Source organism: Pan troglodytes, chromosome 16 (assembly GCF_028858775.2).
Source record: "Pan troglodytes isolate AG18354 chromosome 16, NHGRI_mPanTro3-v2.0_pri, whole genome shotgun sequence".
In the NCBI taxonomy this organism is placed as follows: Eukaryota; Metazoa; Chordata; class Mammalia; order Primates; family Hominidae; genus Pan; species Pan troglodytes.
This window is the reverse complement of record NC_072414.2, coordinates 37,488,480-37,508,246: the sequence shown is the minus strand read 5'-3', so window position 1 is coordinate 37,508,246 and position 19,767 is coordinate 37,488,480. Positions and strand designations below refer to the sequence as shown.

At 43.4% G+C, this 19,767-nt stretch overlaps 1 protein-coding gene across 4 annotated transcripts in view; it reads left to right on the top strand.

The window, feature by feature from the left end:
* Positions 1-4,992: 4,992 nt before the first annotated feature.
* Positions 4,993-19,767, top strand: part of SLC30A4 (solute carrier family 30 member 4) — a 43,025-nt gene continuing 28,250 nt past the window's right edge. Inside the window, exons 1-4 of one of the 4 annotated variants that reach the window (XM_016928156.4) lie at positions 5,022-5,211; positions 5,350-5,854; positions 16,541-16,687; positions 18,822-19,011. In XM_016928156.4, the coding sequence (XP_016783645.2) occupies positions 5,464-5,854; positions 16,541-16,687; positions 18,822-18,883 (600 nt within the window). In that variant the 5' untranslated portion in view covers positions 5,022-5,211; positions 5,350-5,463 and the 3' untranslated portion in view covers positions 18,884-19,011. Of the gene's footprint in view, positions 5,212-5,349; positions 5,855-16,540; positions 16,688-18,821; positions 19,012-19,767 lie in introns of those variants that run through there. The other 3 variants (XM_016928153.4, XM_016928155.4, XM_016928154.4) reach the window with 3 other exon arrangements.

Genomic DNA, 19,767 nt, shown 5'->3' with positions numbered 1-19,767 from the left:
ATGAGAATTGTTTGAACCAGGTAGGCAGAGGTTGCAGTGAGCCAAGATCACACTACTGCACTCCAGCCTGAGTGACAGAGCAAGACCCTGTCTCAAAGAAAAAAAAAAAAAAAACTGTAAGATTTTGCTAGGGGTGCATATTGCCATTCCATTGTGATATTATAATTTAGGTTTAAATCAGAAGCTACTACAGAATTTAAATATTGGCTGGGCGTGGTGGCTCACACCTATATTCCCAGCACTTATGGGAGGTTGAGGCAGGAGGATCACTTAAGCCCAGGAGTTCAAGGCCTGCCTGGGCAACATGGCAAAAACCCATCTCTACAAGGAAAAAAATACAAAAATTAGCCGGGCATGATGACAAGCACCTATGGTCCCAGCTAGTCAAAAGGCTGAGGCAGGAGGATAGATTAAGCCCAGGAGGTCAAGGCTGCAGTGAGCCGAGATCGCACCGCTGCGCTCCAGCCTTGGCAACAGAACGAGACCCTGTCTCAAAAAAACAAAAAACAAAAAAGCCACAATTATTTCTTCTTCCTCTTTTTTTGGTTTTGTTTTGTTTTGGTTTTTAAAGATGGGGTCTCCTTCTATTACCCAGGCTGGAGTACACTGGCACAATCATAGCTCACTGCAACCGCCAATTCCTTGGAGGCTTTAAAAAATTTTTTTGGAGAGACAGGGTCTCAATATGTTGCCCATGCTGGTCTTAAACTTCTGACCTCAAGAGATCCTCTCCCCTTGGCTTCCCAAAGTGTTGAGATTACAGGTATGAGCTACTGCATCTGGCTGTTTTTTGTTTTTTTGTTAAACAGACCCAATAGCCAAAAGGACACCTCTATAGGCACACCTTGTTTTACTGTGCTTCACTTTCTCGCACTTCTTAGATATTGCCAGTTTTGCAAATTGAAGGTTTATGGCAACCCTGTGTCAATCAAATCTGTCGCCGTCATTTTTCCAATAGCCTGGGCTCACTTCATGTCTCTGTGTCACATTTTGGTAATTCTCTTAATATTTCAAACCTTGTCATTATTATTATATCTGATATGCTGATCTGTGATCAGTGATCTTTGATATTACTATTGTAATTATTTGGGGACATCACGAACCTTGTCCATATAAGATGACAAACTTAACTGATAAATGTTGTATATGTTTTGACTGCTCCATTGACCAGCCATCCCCCTTCACTCTCCCTCTCCTTGGCCCTCCCTATTACAAGACACAATATTAAAATTGGGCCAGTTAATAACCCTACAATGACCTCTAAGTGTTTAAGTGAAAGGAAGAGTTGTATATCTCTCACTTTAAATCAAAAGCTAGAAATTATTAACCGTAGTGAGAAAGGCATATGGAGAGCTGAGATAAGGATGGGCATGGTGGCTCACGCCTATAATCCTAACACTCTGGGAGGCTGAGGTGGGAGAATTGCCTGAGCCTGAGCAGTAGAGGCTTCAGTGAGCCACGATTGTGCCTGTGCACTCCAAAAAAAGGAAAGAAGGAAGGAAGGATGAAAAGAAGGAAGGAAGAAAGGAAGGAAAGAAGGAGGGAGGGAGGGAGGGAGGGAGGAAGGCAGGCAAGGAAGGAAGAAAGGAAGGGGAAAGGAGGGGGGAAGGGGAAGGAAGGAAGGGGAAAGGAGGGGGGAAGGGGAAGGAAGGAAGGGGAAAGGAGGGGGGAAGGGAAGGGAGGGAAGGGAGGGAAGGGAAGGAAGGAAAGAAAAAAGAAAGAAAGCTGAGATAGGCTGAAAGCTATGCCTCTTCTTTTTTTTTTTTTTTTTTTTTTGAGACGGAGTCTTGCTCTGTCGTCCAGGCTGGAGTGTAATGGTGCGAGGCTCACTGCAACCTCCGCTTCCCAGGTTCAAGCGATTCTCCTGCCTCAGTCTCCCAAGCAGCTGGGAGCTACTCGGCACATGCCACCACACCCAGCTAATTTTTGTATTTTTAGTAGAGACAGGGTTGTCTCTACTATGGTAGAGGTCCACCATGTTGACCAGGCTGGCGAACTCCTGACCTCAGGTGATCCGCCTGCCTCAGCCTTCCAAAGTGTTGGGATTACAGGCGTGAGCCACCATGCCCTGCACTATGCCTTTTCTTACCCAGGTTGTGAATGCAAATGAAAAGTTCTTTTTTATTGTTTGGGTTTGTTTGTTTGTTTGTTTGTATTAAACTTTTATCACTTGACTCTGGGAAATGGAAAAGTTCTTGAAGGAAATTAGAAATACCCAGACCAGCCTGGGCAACATAGTGAGACCCTGTCTCTATTTAAAAATAAATAAATAAAATAATTTTTTTAACAAAAAGAGAAAAGTTTGAAGCTAGCAGAGGTTGGTTCATGAGATTTAAGGAAAAAAGCAATCTCCATAACATAAAAGTGCAAGAAGCAGCAGCAGATGCTGATGGAGAAACAGCAACAAGTTGTCCACAAGGTGTAGTAGCTAAGATCATTAAAGGTGACTACAATAAACAACAGATTTTCAATACAGGGGAAACAGCCTTCTATTGGAAGATTCCACCTAGGGCTTTCATAGTTAGACAGAAGTTGATGCCTGGCCTCAAAGCTTCAAAGGACAATCTTACTCTCTTGTTAGAGGCTAATGCAGCCCGTTGCTTTAAGTTAAGGCCAATGCTCATTTACCATTCCGAAAATTCTAGGGCCCATAGGAATTATTCTAAATCTACTCTACCTGTGCTCTATAAATGGAACAAAACCTGAGTGACTGGCCGGGCGCGGTGGCTCACGCCTGTAATCCCAGCATTTTGTAAGGTCAACGCAGGTGGATCACCTGAGGTCGGGAGTTCGAGACTAGTCTGGCCAACATGGTGAAACCCCATCTCTACTAAAGATACGAAATTAGCCAGGCGTGGTGGCACATGCCTGTAATCCCAGCTACTTGGGAGGCTGAGGGAGGAGAATAGTTTGAAATCGGGAGGCAGAGGTTACGGTGAGCCGATATCGCGCCACTGCACTCCAGCCTGGACAAGAAGAGTGAAACACCATCTAAAAAAGAAAAAATTAATGAATAAAAAAGAAGAAATACCTTTCATAAGGCTATAGCTGCCATTGATTCCTCTGATGGACCTAGGTAAAGTAAACTGAAAAACTTCTGGAAAGGATTCAGCATTCCAGATGCCATTAAGAACATTCGTGATTCATGGGAGGTCAAAATATCAACATTAACAGGATTTTGGAAGAAGTGGATTCTAACCCTAATGGATGATTTTGAGGGATTCAAGACTTCAATGGAGGAAGTAACTGTAGATGTGGTGGAAATAGCAAGAGAACTAGAAGTGGAACCTGAAGATGTGACTGAATTGCTGCAATCTCATAAAATTTGAACAGATGAGGAGTTGCTTCTTATAGATAAGCAGAGAGAGTGGTTTCTTGAGATAGAATCTACTCCTTGTGAAGATGCTGTGAACACTGTTGAAATGGCAACAAAGGATTTGAATATTCCATAAACTTAGTTGATAAAGCAGAGGCAGGGTTTGAGAAAACTGGATTGACTCCAATTTTGAAAGGTCCACTGTGGGTAAAATATTATCAACCAGCATCACACGCCATCAAGAACTCTTTCATGAAAACAAGAGTCAATCAGTATAGCAAATGTCATTGTTGTTTTGTTTTAAGGAATTGCCACAGCCACCCCAACCTTCAGCAGCCACCATCCAGATCAGTCAGCAGCCATCAACACGGAGCAAAGACCCTCCAACTAGCAAAGAATATGACTTGCTAAAGGCCTAGATGATTGATAGCTTTTTTTTTTTTTTTTGAGACCGAGTTTTGCTCTTCTTGCCCAGGCTGGAGTGTAATGGCGTGATCTCGGCTCACCACAAACTTCGCCACCCGGGTTCAAGCGATTCTCCTGCCTCAGCCTCCCTAGTAGCTGGGATTACAGGCATGCGCCACCATGCCCGGCTAATTTTGTATTTTTAGTAGAGACAGGGTTTCTCCATTTTGGTCAGGCTGGTCTTGAACTCCCAACCTCAGGTGATCCGCCCGCCTCGGCCTCCCAAAGGGTCGGGATTACAGGCGTGAGCCACCACGCCCAGCTGATTGTTAGCATTTTTTTAGCAGTCATGTATTTTATTTACTTGTTTATTTTTAGAGACAAGGTCTCACTCTGTCGCCAGGCAGGGGTGTGGAGGCACAATCATAGCTCACTGTAATCTCGAACTTCTGGGCTCAAGTGACCCTCCTTCCTCAGAGCAATTAACAAATGTATATATACTTTTTCCTTCCTCTCTCCCAATATTTTAAATTAAGGTATGCACATTGTTTTAGACATAACGCTATTACACGCTTAATAGACTACATTATAAACATGATTGTATTTGCACTGGGACATGAAACATTTGTGAGACCTCACTTTGTCATATTGCGGTGGTCTGGAACCAAATTCGCAGTATCTCCAAGGTATGCCTGTACTAGATTTTCTATGCTTGAGTTTAGTCCATATCATAAATACCTTGGAGGCAAAAGGAACACGGCAGAGAGCACAAAGAGGACAATACCTATTTGCTGAAAAACAGTAGGACACAGAACTGCTGACGACGACAGCCTTGCCCTCTCCAGTTGACTGCAGCAAATGTTGCCAGTTTGCCAGAGACAAGCAATTCGAGGAGAGAAAAGCTGCTTGCCTTTTCAGTTAGCAAGAAAAGTGCTGGGTTTGTCTTCTGCCGAGCACCCGCAACCCAGATCCCGACCCGAGATTCCTGAGACACACTTTCGGTGGAGGGAACTCCTAGCAGCAACGCCCAGCCCCCGGCGTGACCCTCCGACCGCACTTGCCTCCCAGCCTGGGAAGGTGGAAGAGGCCGCCCAGAGTCCCCTCAGTTGGCCAGTGAGTGACCCCTGGGCGGAGGCGGCGCAGGGGCCCCCAAGCCAGCCTCGGGCCGAGAGGCGGGGCGCGCCGCGCGCCCCCGCCCATCGCGGGCGCCCCAGCCCTGCGCTCCAGGCCTGCGTGTCCTCGCGCCGACCCCTCCCTCGCGCGCCTCGCCCGGCGCACGCGCGTGGCCTCGCGCAGGGCGGGGAGAGGCGGCGGCTGCGGGCGTCCGGCCCCGAACCTGTCAGACCTGGGGAGCCGGCCTCCAGCGGCGGGCGCGGCGGACGCGAGCACGACCCCGCTCTCCTGCGGCCGCGGGTGGAGCAGCGCGAGCCGGCCTCGCTGAGCCGGCCGGGGGCGGGGAGATGAGCTGCGGCCCCGCGGCAGCGCCCCAGGTATTAAATAGATGTGCCGCCCCCTCGCGGAGCCCCGGCGGAGCCTCGGGGTCGGCCCTGCGACCCGCCGCTAGCGGCTTCGGAACTTGAGGACAGGGTTGGGCGCCTTTAATTTATAACGTGTTTCGTTTTCCACAGGATGGGGAGGGACGCGCGGCACTGCCCTCGAGAACTGGCGCTCCGGTGAAGTAGGCGCCGCCGGCCGTCCGCCCCCCCCAAGCCGTTCCGCACCGCGGCCGCTCAGCCTCTGCCATGGCCGGCTCTGGCGCGTGGAAGCGCCTCAAATCTATGCTAAGGAAGGATGATGCGCCGCTGTTTTTAAATGACACCAGCGCCTTTGACTTCTCGGATGAGGCGGGGGACGAGGGGCTTTCTCGGTTCAACAAACTTCGAGTTGTGGTGGCCGATGACGGTTCCGAAGCCCCGGAAATGCCTGTTAACGGGGCGCACCCGACCCTCCAGGCCGACGATGATTCCTTACTGGACCAAGACTTACCTTTGACCAACAGTCAGCTGAGTTTGAAGGTGGACTCCTGTGACAACTGCAGCAAACAGAGAGAGATACTGAAGCAGAGAAAGGTGAAAACCAGGTTGACCATTGCTGCCGTTCTGTACTTGCTTTTCATGATTGGAGAACTTGTAGGTGAGTTGTGTTGCCAACTCACTTTCCGTTTACCTTTCCTCGAGAGTCTTTGTCAAGCTGTAGTTACACAGGCTTTGAGGTTTAACCCATCTTTTCAGGAAGTTTGTATTTATCAAGACACTGATCTCATGTGAAAAGGCCACACGGTTCCAAAGTGCAGCTCAATCTAAGTACAATATAAACTCCCCGAGATAACTTTGACTTTCTCTTCTAGTTGTTCAACCACTGTCATCTACCGTAAAGTTAAGGACGTTATCTTCATTGTGTGTCATGTAACTTCCTCTTTTTACAAAGGTCTGGTAAAATACCAGGTCAATTTTCGCAACGTTTAAAATAGTAAATGATCGTAAATAACTTAAGATCATAGAATTTTATAGTATGAAGGGACCTTACTGAACACCTGCTCCACCTCCTTTTTTTTTTTTTTACATGTAAGGATTTCCAGGGCACAAACCAGTGGAATAAGTCGTGAGGGCCACTTAGGGAGTTAATGGAAGAGCCACATCTACAGTCCCAGCATTTTTTTCCTCTACATTTGACCTAAGTGGTTTCTTTTATACGATTTCCTTTTGTATTTATAGCCAAGAGATTTGCAAAATTAATTACCAACTAACATGAAATTTTTGCCTTGTAAGAAGGGCCTGAAATGAACCAGAGGACTCCGCCAAAGTTCTATGAGCATGGTTTTCTTGTTCATTTTTTAATTATACGAACAATCCGTTCTCAATATAAGATACATTCTTAGTTTAGAGGTTATTTTCAATCACGTCAGTATAACTACTAACTTCTCAGTGACAGTTTACAAAGTGACATAAAAGCAGGGAGATGATTCTTACATGTCATCTCTTAAATGATGAACCATGACAAAAACAGGTGGCAGTCCAGATTTAAGATGCTTGACTGGAGGGTTCTATGTGGGAAAAATTATATACATTTCCTACCTTCTTTCATAACACTCCTCCCCAGGGCTCGCTTCAGCCATGCTGGTCTTCTTTTTCCTCTTACAACTCACAAAGCTCTTTTTGCCTCTAAGGCGTTCAAAGTGGCTGGTCCTTCTATCTCAGTGGCTTTCAAACATTTTTTGACCTCACTATAGTAAGAAATACACTTCACATTGTGACTCATTTAGGCATGCATGCATACATATGTATGAGAATATACACAGGTCACATGTGTATAAATATATGTATAACTGAAACAAAAGTTTTCCTTCATGTGATGTATCCTAATAGTTTCTTCAATTGTGGTCCCAGCTCACTAAATGGATTTCGTGTGTCCACTGCAGTAGGTCAGGGCCTTAGCTTGAAAAACACTGCTTTACATAGACTGCCTTTCCCAAATCTTTTCTTGGCCAGTTTCTTGTCATTCGTGTCTTATTTAAAAAGACACCCCGGCCGGGTGCAGTGGCTCACGCCTTTAATCCCAGCACTTTGGGAGGCCGAGGTGGGTGGATCACCTGAGGTCAGGAGTTTGAGACCACCCTGGCCAACATGGTGAAACCTTGTCTCTACTAAAAACAAAATACAAAAATTAGCCGGACGTTGTGGTGGGCGCCTGTAATCCCAGCTACTTGGGAGGCTAAAGCAGGAGAATCGCTTGAACCCGGGAGGCGGAAGTTGTGGTGAGCCGAGATTGCGCCACTGCACTCCAGCCTGGGCAACAGAGTGAGAATCCGTCTCAAAAAAAAATAAGTAAATAAAATAATAAATAAATAAATAATAAAAATTAAAAAAAACCACACCTTTGAGAGACCTTTTCTGACTGACTAAAGTAAATCTCTTTTGTTCCCTGTTCCCTCTCCAACTTTCAAAGTCCTCAGCATCTGAGATATCTTATTTATTTACTCATTTAATATTACCTGTTTCCACTGAAATACAGGCTGAATTCCTAGCACCTAGAACAGTGACTGGCACAAAGTAGATACTCAATAAACTTGTTGAATTAATTCATTTTTATTCTGTTAGATAATTATAAATGCTTGAGCTGTAAAGAAATTAAAAGACAGGAGACAACCTGTGCCCCAGATAAAGCACCATGGTCTCAGCAGACTGAGATTCGGTGACTTGCCCAAACTAACACAACTAGAATATTGAGTCATTCAGGTTTAATGATTTTTGAAGTTAACGTTGAATATTTGAAGTTAAAATAACAATCACAGCATCCCTCCTTAAAATGATTAATAATTCAGAGTTTATTTCACCTAAGTACAAATCATTAAGATATAATTGTCTTGACTTCTCACTTCTGAAATCTGTTATTTAGTAAATGTTGTTTTATGAAAGCCACAATAAGTATTTCCTTTCAAATACTGACTTTATTGTCAAATGTGGAAATATTTTGTTAAACAATACAGAGATGATAGTAGTACTTAGGGTAAGCATTAACAATATTATTCAAAATGTTATATAGAGTTCAACTGTATACAATAGAGCATTTATTAAAGTGTGTCCAAAGTGCTTATAAATAAAGCATCTTCGAGGCAGGCGGCTCACTTGAGGTTAGGAGGAAAGCAGACTGGCCAACATGGTGAAACCCCGTCTCTACTGAAAATACAAAAAAATTAGCCAGGCGTCATGGCGCACCTGTAGTCCCAGCTACTGGGGAGGCTGAGACACGAGAATCGCTTGAACCTGGGAGGTGGAGGTTGCAGTGAGCCAAGATTGCACCACTGCACTCCAGCCTGGGTGACAGAGTGGGACTCTGTCTCAAAAAAAGAAAGAAAGAAAGAGAAATAAAGCATCTTATGTAGGAAGTATGGAGAAATAAAAAATGAAGCAATTTGGCCAGGCATGGTGGCTCACACCTGTAATCCTAGCACTTCTGGGAGGCCAAGGCGGGTGGATCACTTGAGGTCAGGAGTTTGAGAGCAGCCTGGCCAACATGGTGAAACCCCATCTCTACTAAAAATACAAAAATTAGCCAGAAATCGCTTTAACCCAGGAGGCAGAGGTTGCAGTGAGCTGAGATCATGCCACTGCACTCCAGCCAGGGCAACAGAGTGAGACTACATTAAATAAAATATATTTTTTAAAAATGAAGCAATTTGGCCAGGTGTAGGAAGTATCTTATGTAGGAAGTATGGAGTAATAAAAAATGAAGCAATTTGGCTGGGTGCAGTGGCTCATGCCTATAATCCCAGCACGTTGGGAGCCTGAGGATCGCTTGAGCTCAGGAGTTCAAGACCAGCCTGGCAACATGATGAAACCCCCTCTCTACCAAAAAAAACCAAAAACTTAGCCTGACTTGGTAGTGCGTGTCTGTGGTCCTAGCTCCTCTGGAGGCTGAAGTGGCAGGATCGGTTGAGCCCAGGGGGTGGAGGTTGCAGTGAGCTGAGATCCGGCTGCTGTACTCCACCCCAGGTGACAGAGTGAGACTCTGTCTCAAAAAGAAGGGAAAAAAAATGAAGTAATTAAATGAGCTGAGATAGACTTGGTTGGCTTTACCACTTACCTTGCTCTGAGACCTTCGTAAAGGTCCATTCTTTTCTCTTCTCTTTGGAAGTGTATTTTGAGTACTTACACTATGTGCCAGGCACTGTGCTACATGTTCTGAATGTACAATGGAGAACGAAACTATTATGATCCCTACTATCTGGAGAATTTAATGGAAGAGACAATCATTAAACACGTAAGTAAATTTAAAATTTAGATGGTCCTAAGTACTAGGAAGAAAAAGAACAAGGTACTATAAGACATAGTAACCAGTAGGACATAGTTTATGCATGGACCAGGTACATTTAAGCCAAAAAAAAAGAATAGTAGGAGTTACCCAAACAGAGTGAGGGAGTTTTCCAAGAGAAGAGAACAGCATGTACCAAGGTCCTAAAGCCTTCAATTCTTCGAAAGGAATTAGAAAGAAGGCCAGTTTGGCTTCAATGTGTAACCATGAGGGAAAGAGGCAGGAGGAAGAGATCAGGCAGGCCCTGGTAGGCCATGTTAGATGAGTGTAGTTTTTATTTTAAGTGCAATGGAAAGCCAGATAAGGGTTTTTTTTGTTTTTGTTTTTGTTTTTGTTTTTATTTTGAGATGGAGTCTCGCTCTTTCGCCCAGGCTGGAGTGCAGTGGTGCGATCTCGGCTCACTGCAAGCTCTGCCTCCCGGGTTCGTGCCATTCTCCTGCCTCAGCCTCCTGAGTAGCTGGGACTACAGGCGCCCCCCCACCGCGCCTGGCTAATATTTTGTATTTTTAGTAGAGACGGGGTTTCACCGTGTTAGCCAGGATGGTCTCAATCTCCTGACCTCGTGATCTGTCCGCCTCGGCCTCCCAAAGTGCTGGGATTACAGGCGTGAGCCACCGCGCCTGGCCAACCAGATAAAGTTTTAAGCAGGAGAGTAACAAGATGGGATTTACCTTTTTGAAAGATTACTCTGCTGTTATGTGAAGAATGGATCGGGAGTTCGAGACCAGCCTGACCAATATGGCGAAACCCCGTCTCTACTGAAAATACAAAATTAGCCAGGCATGGTGGCACATGCCTGTAATCCCAGCTACTCGGGAGGCCGAGGCAAAAGAATCACTTGAACCTGGGAGGCGGAGGTTGTGGTGAGCCGAGATCACGCTGTTGCACTCCAGCCTGGGCAACAAGAGCAAAACTCCATCTCAAAAAAAAAAAAAAAAAAGAATGGATTGGAGGGTATATTCTTTGAAGCAAGAATATGAGTCTGTGGTTAGAAGAGAGGTCAAGGTAGAGAGAGATGAGTATATAATGCCGTAGGAATAGGTAAAATTACCTAGAGAGCCCAAGTCTCTAGGAACTCCAACTTTAGAAGTCAGGCAGAGGGAAAAAGGTGTTCCAAATTTTTTTTTTTTAAAAAAAGAGAGTATTTCAAAGTGGAAATAAATAGGTTGAAACTGTTGAGAGGTCTAATTAGATGAGAACTAAAACATCCTTTGGATTTGGTAACAGAGTTACAACTGCATTTTTATTGAAAATGAAAATGCTTAATTGAGAGTGTATATAAACTTCTAGGTAAAGATGGCAAATTGAACTCATGCATCTAATTTTGCTTGTTCCTGATGCCTCTCTTATACAATAAACGGATTTTTTTTAATGGAGTCTCGCTCTGTCACCCAGGCTGGAGTGCACCATCTCAGCTCACTGCAGCCTCCGCCTCCTGGGTTCAAGTGATTCTCCTGCCTCAGCCTCCTGAGTAGCAGCCTCCACCTCCCGGATTCAAGTGATTCTCCTGCCTCAGCCTCCCAAGTAGCTGGGACTACAGGTGCACACCATCACGCCCAGCTACTTTTTAGTATTTTTAGTAGAGACGGAGTTTCAACATGTTGGCCAGGCTGGTCTTGAACTCCTGACCTCAAGTGATCCGCCCACCTCGGCCTCCCAAAGTGCTGGGATTACAGGCGTGAGCCACCATACCTGGCCTCTTATACAATAAAGAGATTTTTTTTAAAAAGATATAAATTCACACATATGAGGAAAACTGGAGAGGAAAAGATAGCAACAAAAATTTTGGAAACTGGAAAGGAAACAGATAAAGAAGTAACTGACTTAGTAGACCCAAGAAAGCAAACACCTAAGCCAGCAGTGGGGAAGGCTGAGAACCATCACAGTTTATACTACAGCAGTGATTCTGAAGCTTTAGTGTGCATCAGAATCATATAGAGAACTTGTTAAAACACAAAATCCCAGGGGATGCTAACACTACTGATCCAGGGACCATATTTTAGAACTACTGCACTAGAAAATCCTAAGTAAGCTCCAGATTGGTTGTACCAGGTACCTCTGGAAGTGTGGGTGAAGAAGGCAGCTAAAATAAGGAAAGCTAGTTAAACCTATTTAAAAGCCAGTCAGATATAATAGTAAAATTGTATAATTAGTATACTCAGAGATAAAAAATCACGTATCCATGAAGCAAGAACAGACTACTTTAAAATAGAAATTCAGGGTGGGCGCAGTAGCTCATGCCTGTAGTCCTAGCACTTTGGGAGGCTGAGGCAGGAGGAACAAACACTTCAGCTCAGAAGTTCAAGACCAGCCTGGTCAAGGTGGCAAGACCCTGTCTCTACAAAAAAAAAGAAACAAAGAAAGAAAAATAGTAGGGCATGGTGGTGCTTACCTGTGGTCCCAGCTACTTAGGAGGCTAAGGTGGGAGGATCACTTGAGGACAAGAAGTTGAGGCTGCAATGAGCCAAGTGTTTGTGCAATTGCTCTCCAGCCTGGGTGACAGAGTGAGACTCTATCTCAAAGAAAAAAAAAAAAGAAAAGAAATTCAGGGTAACGAAAAAAGCTTCTGCACAATAAAAACATAGTTGAAATTTCTATTATTTATTTATTATGTATTTATTTATTTATTTATTTATTTATTTTTGAGATGGAGTCTTGCACTGTCGCCCAGGCTGGAGTGCAGTGGCGCCATCTCGGCTCACTGCAAGCTCCACCTCCCAGGTTCATGCCATTTTCCTGCCTCAGTCTCCCAAGTAGCTGGGACTACAGGCACCCACCACCACGCCTGCTATTTTTTTGTATTTTTAGTAGAGACGGGCTTTCACCGTGTTAACCAGGACGGTCTCCATCTCCTGACCTCGTGATCCACCCGCCTCGGCCTCCCAAAGTGCTGGGATTACAGGTGTGAGCCACCACGCCCGGCCGAAATTTCTTTTAAGCTCCATAGAAAAGTTAGAAGATAAATTAAGGGCTGGGTGCAGTGGCTCATGCCTGAAATCACAGCACTTTGGGAGGCTGAGGTGGGAAGATCACATGAGCCCAGGAATTCAAGATCAGCCTGGGCAGTATAGTGAGAGCTTATCTTCACTAAAAATTGAAGAAAAAAAAAAAAGCCAAGCATGGTGTCATGCTCCCGTAGTCCCAGCAACTTAGGAGGCTAAGGCAGGAGGATTGCCTGAGTCCAAGAATTCAAGACCAGCCTGGACAACATAGTGACACCTTGTCTCTAATAAAAATTAAAAAAAAAAAATTAGCAAGGTGTGGTGGCACATGCCTGTAGTCCCAGCTACAAAGGAGGCTGAGGTGGAAGGATTGCTTAAGACCAGGAGGTCCAGGCCACAGTGAGCCACAGTTGTGCCACTGCACTGCAGCCTGGACAACAGAGCAAGACCCTACCTCAAAAAAAGATGAATTAAGGTGCTCTCTCACAGAGTTGAGCAAAAAGATGTATAATTGGAGAGAAAGGGCAAAAACAATTTAGAGGCCAGGCATGGTGGCTCATGCCTGTAATCCTAGCACTTTGGGACGCCAAGGTGGGCAGATCACCTGAGGTTAGGGGTTCGAGACCAGCCTGGCCAACATGATGATACACCATCTCTACTAAAAATATAAAAATTAGCCGGGCGCGGTGGCGCATGCCTGCAATCCCAGCTACTCGGGAGGCTGAGGCAGGAGAATTGCTTGAACCCAGAAGGCAGAGGTTGCAGTGAGCTGAGATTGCACCACTGTACTCCAACCTGGGTGACAGAGTGAGACTCTGTCTCAAAAAAAAAAAAAAAAAATTGGAATATCAATCTAAACTCCAAATAATAGGAAGGAGTTTGAGAAAGAAAGCAAAGGCTACGAAATCATCAACACTATAGTTTATGGTTTAGGAAGTTTTCCCATAGCTGGAGGATACACATTTCTATAATTTTTTTTTTTTTTTTTGAGACAGAGTTCCACTCTTGTTGCCCAGGCTGGAGTACAATGGCGCAATCTCAGCTCACCACAACCTCCACCTCCCCGTAACCTCCGCCTCCTGGGTTCAAGTAATTCTTCTGCCTCGGCACCCGAGTAGCTGGGATTACAGGCATGTGCCACCATGCCCAACTAATTTTGTATTTTTAGTAGAGACAGGGTTTTTCCATATTGGTCAGGCTGGTCTCGAACTCCCGACCTCAGGTGATCTGCCTGCCTCAGCCTCCCAAAATGCTGGGATTACAGGTGTGAGCCACTGTGCCTGGCCACACATTTCTAGATTGAAAGAGCAAATTGGGGGAAAAGAGATCCATTCCAGGGTAGACATTGTGAAATTTTCTGAACACAGAGAACACATCATTACCTACCTCAGGAAGCTGCAGTGTTAGTTGCCTCTGATTTTTGACAAGCATGGGAAGATGGGGGCTGTTCATACAGGGCAAGCTTCAAGTGTCCAGTCAAATAAAAACATCCTTGCACGTCCTTTAGGGAACTACCAGCAGGTCAAATAATGACAGTTCTCTGGGAATGGGGCATTGAAGGAGCTCCAAACTCATTTTGTATCCTCCAGTGGCTGCCAACCTGAGGTTTTCACTGTGATTGTGGCCTGTTGGTTTTCAAGGCTACCATACAGCTGGAGGACAACAAATGGGTACAGTGCAAATTAAAACACCATGAAGATAACTGTTCTTGCTGATATTCAGCCATTTTTCTTGAATAAGTGCTATGTGTATAAGCTTTTGGCTAATTTCCAAAGTTCTGAAAAAGCTGATTTTGACTATTTTTGTCCATGTTTTCATTCTTTTTGTGAAGATGATTTTCAGAGGTCCTTACTTTTTTTTTGGCTGATGTCACCAACATGTAGCTTTTTAAGTTTAGGTTAATTAAAAGTAAATAATTAAGCCTAGGCAACATAGCAAGACCTCATCTCCTGAAAAAAAAAAAAAAAGATAAAAAGATTAGCTGAGCATGGTGGTACATGCCTGTAGTCCCAGCTACTCAGGAGGCTGAGATGGGAGGATTACATGAACACAGGAGGTTGAGGCTGCAGTGAGTTATGATCACATCACTGCATTCCTTCCTGGGTGGCAGAGCAAGACGCTGACTCTCTAAAAAAAAAAAAAAAAGTTTAATTAATTAAATTCCTTAGTTTCACTAACCATTTTTCTTTTTCTTTCTTATTTATTTTTTGGTAGAGATGGGGTTTCACCATGTTGCCCAGCCTGGTCTCAAACTCCTGAGCTCAGGTGATCCGCCTGCCTCAGCCTCCCAAAGTGTTGGGATTACAGGCGTGAGCCACTGCACCTGGCCCCATTTTTCTTTTTTTTTTTAGTCAATGTCTCACTCTTGTCACCCAAGTTGGAGTGAACTGGTGCCATTATATAAAGCTTACTGCAGCCTCAGACTCTTACGCTCAAGCAGTCCTCCCACCTCGGCCTCCCAAACAGCTGGGATTACAGGCATAAGCCACTGTGCCCCAACCTTACTAGCCATTTTTCAAATGCTGAAAAGCCACATGTGACTAGTGGCTACACCATTGGACAGCTCAGATACAGAACATTTCTATCATCTCAAAGTTCTATTGGACAGAGTTGCTTTAAGGAATTATCCTCATTATAAAATGATAAGTATGCTAAAGCTCAAAAAAATTAACTCTTTCAGACTTTCTGAGATTCCAAAACTTCATGTTGTTTAACACCAACCTTCTCTTGGTGCTTTCCAGCTTTTTCATGCCGGGGAATACATAAAAATGCTATTTGTATAGAGCACTCTGGGGTAAATGGATGTGACTAAAAGATCATCAGCCCCTAGTCTCCTGCTCTTGTCTCTACACACCCAGCTCAGGAATGAGGAGGATCAACAGCTCAGCACACTTACCTGATCATGCAGTTCTGCTGTACATTATAACAGTGATTCTCGAAGTGTGGTTCCAAGACTTGAAGCATCAGCGTTACCTGGGAGCATGTTAGCAATATACATTCTCAGGTCCCATCCCCATCACCATCCCAGACCTACCGAATCAGAAATTCTGGGAGTAGAGTTAAGCAGTTTGTAGTTTAACAACCCCTCCAGGTGATTCTGATACACATAAAAGCTTATTCAGTGAATAGTGCTAGGAAAATTGGTTGTCCATTATGGGACAATACAGACACACAATGAAACAATGTATAATATATATATTAAATGCCTGGAAAATCGATAACAAAAATTGTATCCTAAATACTACCTTTTGTACCCCTCTTCAGAGATGTTGCTAAGTGAATCAGTTAATTTTTACATATTTTATATCGAACTAATGTACATTTTGTAGGTTTCCTCAGTTTAATTTTATGTTCCAACACCCCTCAACAAGTGAACACCCTTCTTTTCTTCAGCTTTGTTGTAATATTTAGATATGGTTATTAATTCACTAATAGTAGAATTAGTAAGTTAAGCAAAAGCTTCAGTACCAAGACACAAAATCACTATATATTTGCCTTGTGGTTCTTAACTTTCTAAAGGTCATTGACTCCTTGCAGCATGTGTTACTAGAAATGAATATTCTGGCTGGACACATTGGCTTACGCCTATAATGCCAACACTTGCAAGGCCGAGGCGAGTGGATCACTTGAGGTCAGGAGTTTGAGACCAGCCTGGCCAACATGGTGAAACCCTGTCTCTACTAAAAATACAAAAATTAGCCGGGCGTGGTGGCACGTGCCTGTAGTCCCAGCTACTCGGGAGGCTGAGGCAGAAGAATCACTTGAACCCAGAAGGCAGAGGTTGCAGTGAGCTGAGATTGCACCACTGCACTCCAGCCTGGGCAACAGAGTGAGACTCTGTCTCAAAAAAAAAAAAAAAGAAAAAAAGAAATGGATATTCTCACCAGAAAAATGAACCTATATCTAATATTTTGAATAAAATTTCTGAATACCTTGATTTAATTGTAATGGGATAAAGATTTAGTTAGAAGTTCATGTTTTGTAGGATATTGCATATTTCTAGTTTGATTGCTTGCTTTTTTAAAAAATTAACTTGTTCTTTTTTTCCTCTACTTGTAACTCTAAGGTGGATACATTGCAAATAGCCTAGCAATCATGACAGATGCACTTCATATGTTAACTGACCTAAGCGCCATCATACTCACCCTGCTTGCTTTGTGGCTATCATCAAAATCACCAACCAAAAGATTCACCTTTGGATTTCATCGCTTAGGTAGGTAGTTGGTGTTTCTTTTGCTTTATAATATTTTATAGTAAAACCACAATGAACTATAGCCCTGATTAACTGAACTCGTTCCAGTGATATCTTGTTTGAACAAAGCAAATGAAAATAGATAAACAAAATTTATTCAGAAACATCTTTTCCAGGGTACATTTAGCCTAGTCAGCTAAACAGTTTACACATATAAAATTATATGATGATCATTAATCTTCAAAGGTTGCTCCCTATGTCCTGAAGATATCATCAGAAAAAAGTTTACTTTCAGTTTATTGAACAAAGCAAAACCACATGGGTTTAACCCATTAATGAGCATTAGCTTCTCTCTTTTACTTCAGGTATTTCAGCCAAAGCTACCATAGCTTAGATTTTAAGCAGAGCTATCACAGGTATAATGTATGCTGTGTGGCTGAACTTGACTGCAGCCATCGTATCAACATAATTCTGCAAATGCACACATTTTTATTTGCCTGTTTTGAACAAATTTTAATGTTTAATTATAAAGAGTTAAAATCATACATTGCTATCTACACAGCTCTGCTTCTTACTGTATTACTGTTTTTAAATTTTTTGCTTATTTTGAAAATATGTATAAAATAATTACCTGAACTATTATATGAAGTAACATTTACCCAGATGTCAGACTCAAAAGTAGAACCCAAAAGTTGACATTTAAGTAGCTTCAGCAAAACTTGCCTCAAAGAACTAGAGTTAACATCTGATAATTTCATTTTGTAGGAACACTGATGCTCCTGGCTAATATATCAATCAATTCCTCATCATCTTTTTTATTTTTTAGCCTAAAAAAACTTAGACTGTAGATTTTTTGTTTGTTTCTTTACCTATATTTTCTTTGTATTTGTTTTTTGTTTTTTGCTTTTAAGACAGAGTCTTGCTCTGTTGCCCAGGCTGGAGTGCAGTAAACTTTTTGTTTCTTTACGTACATTTTCTTTGAATTTATTTCTCGTTTTTGCTTTTAAGATAGAGTCTTACTCTGTTGCCCAGGCTGGAGTGCAGTGGTGTGATCTTCTTGCACTGTTGCCCAGGCTGGAGTGCAGTGGTGTGATCTTCTTGCGCTGTTGCCCAGGCTGGAGTGCAGTGGTGTGATCTCAGCTCACTACAACCTCCACCTTCCAGGCTCAAGTGATCCTTCCACCTCAGCCTCCCGAGTAGCTGGGACTATAGGCGTGCACTAGCATGCTCAGCTAATTTTTGTGATTTTTGTAGAGACAGGGCCTACCTACAAGTGGGTCATCCTTTGCCCAGGCTGATGTCAAACTCCTGTGCTCAAGCCATCCTCCTACCTTGGCCTCCCAGAGTGCTGGGATTACAGGTGTGAGCTGCCATGACTGGCCCACAGCATCCAGGACCTCTTACTTAGTGACTGGGTCTTCTGGTGCAAAACTTGACACTGTACCTAAATGATGATATTCCAAGTAGCTATCCAGGTCATCAGGTTGGAAAATTATCTAGCATCCCCACCCCTCCGTACTCTCAGCTACTGTACAAAAGAGCTAAAGCCCCAAGTGAAGTTTTTCTTTTGTTAAGCTACTGCATAATGCATGTGAATGTGTTCCTGGCCAGGCACAGTGGCTCACGTCTGTAATCCCAGCACTTTGGGAGGCCGAGGTGGGCGGATCACCTGAGATCAGGAGTTCAAGACCAGCCTAGCCAACATGGTGAAACCCCATATCTACTAAAAATACAGAAATTAGCTGGGCTTGGTGGTGCACACCTGTAATCCCAGCTACTCAGGAAGCTGAGGCAGAAGAACTGCTTGAACCCGGGAGGCGGAGGTTGTAGTGAGCCTAGATCATGCCGCTGCACTCCATTCTGGGCGGCAGAGTAAGCCTCTTGTCTCTCTCAAAAAAAAAAAAAAAAAAAAAAAAAAGAATGTGTTCCTAAAGGAAACTCCACTGCTTCTCAACCTATTATATAGTCATTTGTTTACTGGTTGCCTTAGGATTTTTAAACAGCTTCAAAATTATTTTTAAACATTAATTTTTTTGAGATTTAAACACCTGCAGTTAAGATCTAAGATGTAAACATATCATCATGGAATGGGAATTTTTTAACACTGCTTGAGAGAGTACATTTATATAGTCCTGTGGTTCTTAAACTCTTTTAGGTTATAAACCCTTTGGAATTCTGATGAAAGCAGTGAAACACTCCCGCAGAAACATGCAATAACAGAACACAGAAGATGCTACACATATAAGTTAAGAACCCATAATAATGAAACTTCTATTAAATATTAAAGAAGTACTTAGTGTTTGTTCTACATAGTCACTTTGCTTCTTCGTAAATAAATACTATGTAAAAATAAGAGACAATAGAACTGACCGGTCCTATTGTGTCTCTGGAATTTTCTATAGAAAGTCAAATCTTTCCCTTTCCTTAAAAGTACTAAGTTCCAAGAAGGTAGACCAGACAGCACCATTTGATTCCTGTCTCTCTGAGAGTCCATTAAGATAAAAACATAGAGGTACCAAAACACCAAAGAGAATTACATGATTGGGTTACCAGTAAACACATTTCCAGAAATTTTTGGAAGTTGTAAAGTACATATGAGTGGGTTGAAGGAGAAAACAAGCCAAGAAGCAACGTGTAGAACATACTCTGAACTAGGAACTGGACCAGCCCAACAGATCTTAAGGCTTAGGGACAGAGATGAGCAGAAATGAGAATTGGGGCTGAAAACGGAAGATTAATTGAATAAGTGGGAAGCCGTTCCCAGTGGTCACTATGCCCCTACCTCCCTTCTTACTCCTACCTCTACTCAGGCAGCCTACACTTTCCGCCAAGTAAAACACCACATAGTTCTTCTAGAAAGAAACTGAACAAAATGTTCAGGGAAAACTAAGAATTAGTGTGGAAGTTGATGCTCCAAAATAAGTCTTACTTTTACCAGAATTCAGATTTCTACCACCTCATATCCTGATTCTCCACCTACTCATCCTAAAGGAATATAGTTATCCTCTGCCCTGCCCTACACCCCATATTAATAACCATTTTAGGCTGGGCATGGTGGTTTATGCCTGCAATCCTAGCATTGTGGGAGGCTGAGGCAGAAG